This window comes from Catharus ustulatus, chromosome 3, assembly GCF_009819885.2.
Source record: "Catharus ustulatus isolate bCatUst1 chromosome 3, bCatUst1.pri.v2, whole genome shotgun sequence".
Taxonomy (NCBI): Eukaryota; Metazoa; Chordata; class Aves; order Passeriformes; family Turdidae; genus Catharus; species Catharus ustulatus.
This window is the reverse complement of record NC_046223.1, coordinates 82,431,762-82,443,075: the sequence shown is the minus strand read 5'-3', so window position 1 is coordinate 82,443,075 and position 11,314 is coordinate 82,431,762. Positions and strand designations below refer to the sequence as shown.

The following is an 11,314-nucleotide window of genomic DNA, read 5'->3' as shown; positions in this document are numbered from 1 at the left end:
CAGTAATACAGACAAATTATATTGACAAAGAACACCAATGCTGCATGAGACCAATTTGCTTGTAAAAAAGGAGAAAATGGACGTTTGAAAAGAAAAATTAAGGAATGCCTATTAAAATACCTCTCTATTGTTACGTGAGTAAAACTTGCTATAAATCCACACATAAAAGTCCTTTTCAAAATGTCTTTTATAAAGGCTGGGCCAACAAATTAAGATTTACTGAGAAAAACCTTCCACACATTTTTATATGAATGAATTTTTATAAAATGGTGTGACCAGACTCACGTCCTCTTTTCTAAGCCTGTAAAGAGGACGTCAGAAAAAAACCACAAAGCCAGATAAGAAACTGCAGAAAAATAAAAGCTAAGTTAAAAGTAAAAACCACTTTTCACATCCGTTATTAAGAGGGCTTTAGATGTGAAGGTCAGGTATTAAAAAGACTAAATAAAACATTGATTTTCCATGCTCACAGAAATATGAAGGCTAAAGACAGTTCTGAGATCAATTATTTGTATGCAATAGATTCAATCATATAATTCTATTAAATAAAAATTGTTAAGACATTTTAAAATAACTTAATGGGAATATTCTACAACTTCTTCCAAACAATTTTTCTACATATCCTTTCAGGAAGACATCCAGTAATTGCTCTTTCAGCAAAGTGTAAGTTGGCTGATTGCCCAGCTGTCTTTTTTGATGTCATCCTGTAGTTTCATACACGGAGAGATTTTGGTAAAACTAATTCAACTTTTACTGGTAATAGCTAAAACAAATTTTAAATAAAAAGTACAGATATTTTATTTATTTGCAATCGGTATTAAATTTTAATGTCTTTATTGCATAAAGGTATTTTTTGAGCTTATATTTTATGTTATTTACAACAAAATATACAAAGCAATGTTAAAATGTCACATGTCCATTACAACAGTGCACAGCAGATCCTACTGGGTGTCCACTCACATCCAACTTGACACAGAGCTTGCTTCCTTTGGACCCTGTTAAACAGGAAAGGGGGAAAGTTTACTTATTAAGTTTGAAAATGTGTATTTACATAGAAATGACTGAACTGAGCTGCAATGGTTACATCTGAAAACATCCACTTGAAACCAAAGTTAAGAGCATGGAAGGCTACTGAGTTTTAATACTATATCTCAAAATAGGTGTTTTCTTCTTTCTCTAGAGGTTCTTACCTCCCCCATTCCTAACTGCTAAATACAGTTTTCTTAACACAGCAATTTTCTGCTCTGGAAATAGTACTGGAGAGTTTTCAGTCAGATTTCTTTCCTTACTCTGCCTGGAATGCTTTTTCTCTTTCAGCTGTTCCTTTTTCTTGTAACCTGTCTGACAGACTCTCAAGGGACTGGCTGCACACTATCTCAGAGGAGTTTTTCAGCTCTTGGAGCTTGCTCACTTACACATGCTGCCATCAAACACAGCACACATCAAGCGATCCAGTGTGTATCCGCACTGGTACGTGCGGCAGGAAATACCTTCAAGATACCAATCTCCAGAGTGGGAAGCAGACTGACATCCCCACTAAGGAAAATCTTCCCATTTCTCCCATCACTGTTTTCCCTGCCAAAGGAGCAATGCTCAAAACAAAACTTCTGGGATGCTCAGTTTCCCCTTTAAAAGCTGACTGGCTGGAAACATTTTTCCATTCTTCACTGTAACTACAAAAACATTTTGGTATGAAGTAGCTCAAAAAGAACCAGTCTCTGCTGAACAGCATTGGATTGATTCCCCCCAGTACAATGGATAGCTAAGTAAGAACCAGTCATTACTTTTCAACTTCCTCACTGCAGTTGTGAGGAAGAAACAATTCTCTTTTCAAGTAGCTTGACAGTGCCAAGTGTTTACAGTGATTTTGGGAAGATGCTTTTAGGGCTATGGATGAAATACCACTGCCACCCCCCCACCTATACCCTCTCCACCTTGCATTTCCCCTCTCAGTCCTGGTACACTGACAACCAGGTCCCACTGCCAAACACCACAGATGCTGCACTTTGTTCTGTATTGCTCTCAGTATATCTGAAATAAGGAAATAGAAAAACAGTTCAGCTGGGAACTTGAGCTTCCTTTCCTCAACTGAAATCTGGGCCAGAGATTCCCTTGCTCTGTCCCCATCAGCTTCAGTCACAGGGAGCAGGGGGAGCCCACCCCTCACCTATGCCATTTCATCAGGAGCAAAGGTGGCACTAGAGGTCCCTCCTCAGGAGGTGGTTATTAAACACTGCACAGCAGCCAGGCAGTGTCACAGTTACACAGGAAAAAAGACAGATTAAGAAGTAGAAAACATGATCTTGATTTACCTTGAATAATCTTCTCTTGATTTGTTTTCAAAGAAAAAATATTTTTCACCATTAAATATAAACACTGATGAAAAACCAGCATGGCTGGGTTGGAAGGTGCCTCTGGAGGTCACCTGGTCTAGATCTCAAGCAGAGCCACCTAGAGATGCTCAGGACCATGTCCAGACAGCTTTTAAGTATCTCCAAGGATGAGCATTCCACAGCACCCCTGGGCAACCTGTGAGAGTGCCTGGTCACCCTCACAGTAAACAAGTGTTTTTTGATGTTCAGAGGAAACCTCTGGTGTTTAAGTTTGTGCCTTTGCCACTGGTCCTGTTAGTGGGCACTTCTGATTCTGTCCTCTTTGTACCAACCCCTTAGGTATTTACAGACATCGATGACTCTCTGAGCTTTCTCTTCTCCAGGCTGAACAGTCCCTGCTCTGTAGCCTCTTCTCATAGGAGATATGCTCCAGTTCCTTCATCATCCTCATGGCTCTCCACCAGATTCATTCCAGTATGTCCATGCCTATCTTGTACTGGGGAGGCCAGATCTGGACACAGCATTGCAGGTGTGGCCCCACCAGTGCTGAGCAGAGAGGCATCATCACCTCCCTTGACCTGCTGGCAACACCACCCCTACTGCAGCCCAGATACTTTTTTTCAGCTTTGTGTCTTTCCAGTTGGCTGGCCCACAGCCCATCCTGGCACCTGGGGTTGCTTTTCCCCAGGAACAGGACTCTGCACTTCCCTTTATTGATGTTCATTAGGGTCCTGCCAGTCCATTTCTCCAGCCTGTTTACGTCCCTTTGGAAGGTAGCATGGCCCTCTGGTGTATCAGCCACTCTCTCCTGTTTTGTGTCATCATCAGGCTTTGCATTCTGTCCCATCATCCAGATCATTAATGAAGATGTTAAAAGGGACTGGAGCCACAGCTGACCCCTTGGATAAGTCCCTTGTTAGTGGCCTGCCTCCAACTAGACTTCATTCCATTGATCACCACCCTCTGGGCCTGACTGGTGCATTAAAGATTATTTAAATGCCACTCATTTTTTTCCATAATCAACTGAAGAAAGACAAGTGTTCCAATACATATATATAATTAGCTGCTGAGACACAAAACCAGTTCAGCAGAGTAAAACAGCAGGGCTAAGTCAGGTCTTTTTTTAATGCACTCAAGTTCCCAGGCTACTTTCCTTGCTCCTTTGGTCAGCTGGGTCTTTTTTTGCCTGTTTTTAGCTGTCTGAGCACTGGCTTGAGGAGGGCAGCTACAGAACTAAAGCACAAAGTAGGTCAGACTTGCTGAGCCGCCCTCATTTCACTGAAAACAATAGAAGTGTCCTGGCTTGTTCCAATATCTTGCATTTGTTTCTGTTTGTCATGCAACACAAATCGCAGCAGTCTGCATTTCTCAGGAACAGGGTTCATGCAACAAACATTTATTGTTAGTGACGGGGTTTTTTTAATTTGTTCGGAGTGTTGTTTTTTACTAGCTAACTACCAAGTATCTCATGCTTGCCATGAAGATCAAACTGTAAAATTACTATGTAAAAATCCATCAAGGTTTGATATACATAAGTACAAATATCAGCCAGATCCCAAACATAATGATATGCATTTATATAGCAATCTCTGTTGTGCAAATTCTTTCTCCTTTATCTGGATAGCTGAAGTTAACATTGCAGTGACCAAACTAGAGGTAAGAAATCCTCCTGCCAGATATTCTCAAGAAAAATGCTACAGCTTGACCTGAGCTTTGCATGCAGAATTCTCTTCCTAAATTGGGAAGGGCACAAAATAGAGCGGAGATAAATCAATCAAAGAGAAAGGCAGAGAGATCCCAACTGCTGTTGATCAGTCCAAGTCTCCTGAAAGGCAACTCAGAGTTGCTGGATGCTAAACAAATGGGCCTGAGCTGATATTGACAGAGCTAATTAGCCAAAATGTAAGCAACCTAGATTTCAATTATTTCAACATATTGGAAAAACACGTCTTTTCCCCAAAATTTAGAATTAATATTACTAATAGAGAACAATAGCAAAAATGCGCCACTGACCAGACTCAGCAGCAGTTTGAAGAATTCTGCAATTCTTAAATGGAGTTAGCACATACCTTACTCAGCTCTGGAAAGAGTTCTTGAATCCCAATGTCCAGCAGAACATAAGTTAACTATAAGAAAATACAGAAAATTAAACTACTGCTTTTTATTCTTAATGATGAGTAACAGCCCACTCCTCTGCTATATCAAACATTCATTTCAGGAAATCCTGTGCTAGAAGACAAGTTTGTCACACGTTCTGAGTTACCTGTTTGTTGAGCACTGGTTGCTGCAGTCCATCAAACAGAAGCCTGATGCCTTCGTATTTAGCCTCTTCCCCAATGCACTTGCCTATCAAATCTAGATCAAATTCCAAAAACAAATATACAAGTCATGAGAAAGCACTGCAAAGCAGCTTTATGATGCAGTTATGGAACTCCAGTAATTAACAAGAAAAAAACTGTTTAAATTAAAGAAAGAGTTCAACTTTTTTCTGTCTCAAATGGTAAATGGAAAAACCTCCACACTTTTGGGTTCATACTTTTCGCCTCCCTTTCTTTCAGGGCTCCACATCTTAGTAATTGCTATACTTTTTATAATATCAATATTTCATTCTAATGGACTGTTTAATAAACCACAAGGTGATTTTTAAAAATTACTTTCAATTAAATGGGCCCCTCCTTCCTAGTTTATACAGTACAAGGAGAGCTCAGATGTACCCTCCAGCTTAATGACATGCCCTTTTTAACAGTTTTCATCTGGATAAAATACAAACCATAGGAACATTTAAAAGATGAAAAATTATGGTATTAAATGCATGTGTAAAGCTCTTGATTTCTATCACCATGGCTACAACCTTAGTCAGCAAACTGAACTGTTGGGTTTTTACACCTGGTATTCCAGTCAATTCGAATCTCAGCAACCCAAGTATCATTTGATTTGGCAAGATAGTGTGACTGTATTTGGGTTGAATATCTGCTTGATCAATTAACCACACTCATACAAGCAGTCATGGAATACAGAACCTGGAATGTATCTCATCATTTCTTCAAAAGTCTGCTTTGCTCGTTTCTGTTTATCTTGGAGAGAGCGAGGCTCAGTGTTCTCACAGAACACAGCATCTGCAGCAAAGACACATTGAAAAAAAACATATCTTTAGGCAGCTACACATCACTGACATAGAAATGTGTTTTGGATTGTGGCTTCAAAACTGAACTTCTTCTCTGCATTGTGTTGATTAGAGGGGAATTCTTGTCTTGTCAGATCATACTTTTTGCTTACATTAGCCCAATCAAATCCAGAATACCCACCCTGTTTGAAGGACAATCATCTTTTCACAATTTGTTTCTCTTCTTTTCAAAGTTTAAAGCATTCTCCTCCAAGTTTGGACCATTTCTACTTTAGGTTAGATATGATCTCCTTAATAACAATTTCCCTTATGCTTTCAAAACTAAAACCAGTATTGACACCTTGTGCTAAAACACTGTCTGGAACTATCAAAAACTTCAAATTTACCTGGGAATGAGAAAACAAGAATTGCCATTCATCTGAAATAACAGGTGCTCAGTTTTGGTTTTAGGCTCTGAAAGTCTTACTGCACTCCTTTTGTGACTTTTACAAGCTTCATTTTTGGTTTGATAAGGACAGAGCTGTCTTGAATCCAGAGTTTTGGCTGGATGCATTGTTTGGATCAGACTTCAGTAATACTCTACAGTTGTGAGGTAATTTCAAGTTTTTTTTTAGTCACTCTCCCCTTCCCTTATTTGAAGGTCAGGAACACTCAAGCCCTCTCAAGAGCCAACCAAAACAAAGGGAACCAAAAAATTAACAACAAAAGACTGATGTAGTACACAAGTGAAACATTTGTGTTGATACACTAAACCACCTTTATTCTGTTTTTCTTGTTCTTTGCACACCCATGCAAATTACTTTTTTTCTGTAATCATCACTTACAGACAACATAGGCGACTCAGCATCTTTCCACAACAAGCTCTGAAGTTAGTCCAGGCCCACCTGATTTTTAATACTCCACCAGTGTAAGGTAGCATTGCAAAGTTTAGCACTCAGAAACTTCACTGAAAGGATTTCAAACACCAGGTTAAAGCAGTATTTCTTCATTAAAGATGTAACTATTACTGACCTCTCAGCAGCGTTATCAGGGAAACCAACCGGTTCTCCTCAAATAGCTGTTCTAACTTGTTATGCAAGTAATAGTCTGTGTAAAGTTCCAACGTATTTTTGAAGAGAATTCTTCCTCCCATCAAGAGATGATGCAGCCAGTCAGGAATGTGAAAAACTACCCGACCTGCAAAGTCACAGCAACATCTACGAGTAGTAACATACATGAGGGTCTCCTAATATGCATGATAAAATAATCATTTAATCAAAAGGAAAAAAAAAAAAAACCTAAGATTGTGAGCAAGAAAAAAAATATTTCAGTTTTGTTAGTGCAGCACTGAAAATATCGATATTCTCCACAGTGCTTATCAAATATTTCCTTCAGCTATTTCTATTAATTTAACAATTCTAATTCCCAGAGTCTACCAGCAGCCTAGGTAGACCTGAGAAAAGGGAGGGGATCTACTCTCATAAACTCATACTACTGAGATGCAGAGAGATGGAGACATAACAAAGCAACTAAGCAATGATGAATGATATGTGACATTTTAGCACCACAATAAAGTCTTCTAAGGAATAACCATGTTACTAAGTTGTATACTAGCTTGAAAGTGTTGAGTTATATATGACTGCTACAACAGAATTTCATTTCTTACCAGAGACTGTGAACTTCACACTTGTCATGAATAGTTAAGAGAAATCACTTCTTACCAATGTACATTAAGTAGTCATAGACTCCTTCTATGGTCATCATTTCCATGAAGTAGTTCTGATTTTGTCGTCTTTCTGCATTCTCAGACCGGTTTGCATTATTCTTGAATAAATCATTAAAAAGCTAAAAACAGAAACATAAGACTGAAATCACTGCATTCAAAGGTAAAAGGATAGCCACCAGTTCTTTGGGTTGGTTTCTTTTATAGAAGTAGCTTCTTTGGAGAGCTTTCAAAGAGCTGATATGGGGTGTTGATTTGTTTCATTGTTTCTGGTTTTGTTTTTTCAAATCCTCCACTTTCCAATAAAGAGCACATCACATGTGACAACAACCAAAATACCTGGGTTCAGAACAAATCAGCATTGAGACATTAATTCATGAGCCTTTCTGCTCCCACTACCTTCTTCCAGCCTAAACAATTGTATGATTGTATACATCTAGACTTTCACCACAGGCTCTGATTTTCTTGATGCACCCTGTTCTAAAAATAAAGGGCTAAGAGGAAACAGTTTGTCTCCCTCAAATCACAAGGGAAGCCTATAACATCAAAGTATTCCTAAAAGTTCCTGTTGGTTTCCACTTTGAAATAAATACAATGGTTTCTAGACATACAAGTTTTTTGCACAGAGAAATGCCTTTTTTGCCTGCCAGCTTAAATATTTATGGTAAAATCTTCATGAACTTGCATTTGGCTTCCTTTCCATTTATCTCATTTCTCAATTATGTTCCTTTAACCTTCTATTCCCCTATGTCATCACCTTCCTCCCTGATCTCTGTATTTCCTTGCCTTTGGTTCTTTCTGAAAAGATACTCTAATTCTTGCAAAACTCCAAGAGGCTCTTCCCTGCACACCAAAAGGGGTCCCAGCCACCTAGGTAGCAGTCTTTGCCTCCCCTGTCCCAAAGTCTGCGAATCCCAACAGAAAAAGTCTCTAAATACTGATGCTTTCCATGTTTAATACCTAGCAATCCCCACTAACAGTTTTAAATTAACTTAGCCCCAAAACAGTTAATCTAGATATAAAATAGGATTTATACAAAATACTCTGAATTATGAGAAGAAAGTTCAAAAGTTTATGCCAGAGTTCTAAAAAAAATCCTAGAAGTAGAAGCAAATGCAATATAATCATAGAATTGCCTAGGCTGAGGTGATTGCTGCTCACAGAGGATTTTTTTTTTTTACCACTCCCAAAATAACATTTGTTCCAAGGAAGAGGAAGTAATTTGCTTATATGTGGTTCACTTTCTGTACTGCAATTCTCCCCAAAATAAATAAAGCCAAATACATGCAAATCCCAACAATCTCTGAATCGTGCAAGTCTCTAAACAGAATGCTTTGCACTCTTAGGAAAAATTACATCAAGACATCTGGCAAGAGTCAGGTTTTTGACCTGTACTCCTTGAGGCCCTCTCTTTTGTTAAGTGCAGAGCTGCTGGTATTACCTTCACAAAGTTCACTCAAACTAAACACCAACTTATTACATAAATTACATAGAAGGGTAAATATGGCTAATGCACTGGTGGATGACTGGTATCCAGGAATGTAACAATCCTAAAAAGAATTAACTATCCAAACCTACTTTATGGATGCATCTCAGGTAGCTTGTTTAAAATACTCTGTATAAACTGAAATCTACATCCTCCTTAATACTGAAACCAGAACAGCAGGGAAGCCTTAGCTGTAGAACTGTAACTTAAACAAGAGCCTCCTTCATGCTTTAGATACACCCCATGACCTGACAAAGGTGATACATACTGAGCCAACTCAAAGCAGCCATTGTGCAATGTAGACATAGGTTCAGAACAGTGTGTGGAGGCCAAACTAAATCATCAACAGCAATTTGGTTGGTAAACCATAAAAAAAATCAAACATGAAGGTCAGCTTAGGGCAAAGCTTTCTGACTTTCAAGTGCTATTTCCACTTTCACCCCAAACCAGAAGCAGCATTTTCTGAATGCTGACTGTATGTCCATACACAGATAATGTGTGTTGCACCTTAAACAGCAATGGTTCCTTGATCAGAGGCACACTTTGAAAGCATTTCAGAATGCAATCTACAATGCACTGCAGCAGCCATAACACAAAGTGGCATTAGACCTCTACTTCCATGTTTTACACTTTTCAGTACCTTGGCTTGGAAGAAATTCAAGTGAAAAACACAAAACTGGCTATCTAGCATAGAAGTTGAGGTTATACTCACAACTCAGATCAGCATAGATTTTGCTTTATATGTTTCTGTGTATGTTAATATTTGAGACTAACACCACAAACCTCAATCTTTAGATCTTTAAGATTAAACAGTATCTTTAAGATTAAACAGTAATTATAATGAAATATTCTTAAAAGGCCTACAATGAAGAAATGCCATGAATTAGAATTGAATAATAATAGGAGTTAAGCTCTTTAAGTCCATGAAAGATAAAAGGCCTGTGTTAAGAAAAATGCCAAAGTAATCCCTTGCACAATGGGCTATCATACTTACTGAGTAAAGCAAGCAAAGGAAGCATGAAGGCTCATTTAAAGTGCCTCACAGGGAAAAAAAAAAAGCTAATCAATGGTGAGTGTATATGCAAACATACACCCATGCATTCCAGCACAGGAGTGAACTGTACAAAAACAATACCACGACTATGAGTAGTATCTACAGCCAGAGCCATAAACCTCTCTCCTGTTCTTCCTGCTCACTTAAAAGGTACAGAGGATTATATCAAAATGTTAAGAAGAAAGATTGTATGCAGCGTCTGAATCATAGCAGTCAGTGTAAGTGACGGCATCTACCTCCAAGTAGCTACTCAAAAACATATATTATTATACTGCTGCTGTTCCAAAAGCAGCTTTTATTGCTGTTGGCAGGCCAACACAAGCCAGCAGAACAATGCCTTTATTGGCATATTTTGCAAAGTCTGCATCAGCTGAGAAGTCCTGACCTATTTCAGCAAGCCTGACTAAAGTATGTTCAGAAGATGATCAAGCTGCTTACAGACCTTCAGAACAGAAACGTGGCCAGAAATCCTGCCAATGTCCCTACGAGGGGGAAGCATATTTTTTTTTTCACTTGTTTTATTTAACCAGGCAGGTTGGTAACTCTTATTCTAGTGGATCTGATACGGAATGAAATCCAACTGCTCCTGGTTATACTGGGGTTGACTACCCACATTTATTGTGCATTTTTAACTAGAAGTCTTTCCACCAATATTTAAAACACACAAACATACACATGCCCCAGGAACATACAAAAGGAAGGGGCATGTGGAAGATCTGTCAGAGCATTAGGCACATTTCTGACTGGGTCTGCCCAGACAGACCCTCAGGCATCTCTTATTCAGCCTGCTGAGGAACAGGGAAGCTGCATGCACCCCACTCATGGCAGCACAAGCACTGGGGAATGTGCATTGTAATCTCAGCACAGTCCAACATGTTGAAACTGAAATAAACAGATCTGTGTCAGAGAAGGCCCATGAGAACATGGTGGCAATGCAAGCATTAGCTGGAAAATGACTACCATTTACCAAAAAACTGAAGAACTCTCTTTCTATGAGATAACATGTTCTCACAGAGGGGCACTTAGGAAGAGTTAACCTTTTGCCTCTTTGGTTGCCTGCCAGATCTCCACACAGACTCCATACAGGCAGCTCACACAGTCCTGGTACAGACATTGGGTATTCATCTCCTTCACCAGAAGTTAGGTGCTTTGCTATTGCACAGCAGTAACCACAGAGAATCACAGAATGGATTGGCTTGGAAAGGACCTCAAAGATAATCTAGTCCCAACCCTCTGCCATGGGCAGGGACACCTTTCAGTAGACCATGCTGCTCAGAGTTCCATCTAATTGGGCATTAAACACTTCCAGTAACGAGGAATCCACAATCTCTCTAAGCAACTTGTTCCAGCACCTCACCACCCTCACAGTTACACATTTTTCCCCTAATATCTAAACTAAACCTACTCTCAGTTCTATTTCTCCTTGTCCTGGCACTAAATACTCTTGTAAAAGTCCCACTATGTCTTTCTTATAGACTGGACGGCTACACATCTGCAAAAAGATATCATGTCTCCCAACAGAAGTGGAAGAGCAGAACTGAACAGCCCAAATGTATACTACACATATCTAGGGAGTAGGAAAGTGTCTACTCCAGTCTACCTTTGGTCTGGCCTT

The 11,314-nt window shown here is 39.2% G+C and overlaps 1 protein-coding gene across 4 annotated transcripts in view; it reads right to left on the bottom strand.

Moving 5' to 3' along the window:
* Positions 1-817: 817 nt before the first annotated feature.
* The window catches only part of SNX14 (sorting nexin 14), a 47,865-nt gene continuing 37,368 nt past the window's right edge, over positions 818-11,314 (bottom strand). For all 4 annotated transcript variants that reach the window (XM_033055628.2, XM_033055627.1, XM_033055629.1 and 1 more), the window contains 6 exons: positions 7,158-7,281; positions 6,469-6,633; positions 5,354-5,449; positions 4,597-4,688; positions 4,403-4,459; positions 818-995 (listed from right to left, as the gene is read on the bottom strand). In XM_033055628.2, the coding sequence (XP_032911519.1) occupies positions 957-995; positions 4,403-4,459; positions 4,597-4,688; positions 5,354-5,449; positions 6,469-6,633; positions 7,158-7,281 (573 nt within the window). In that variant the 3' untranslated portion in view covers positions 818-956. The remainder of the gene's footprint in view (positions 996-4,402; positions 4,460-4,596; positions 4,689-5,353; positions 5,450-6,468; positions 6,634-7,157; positions 7,282-11,314) is intronic.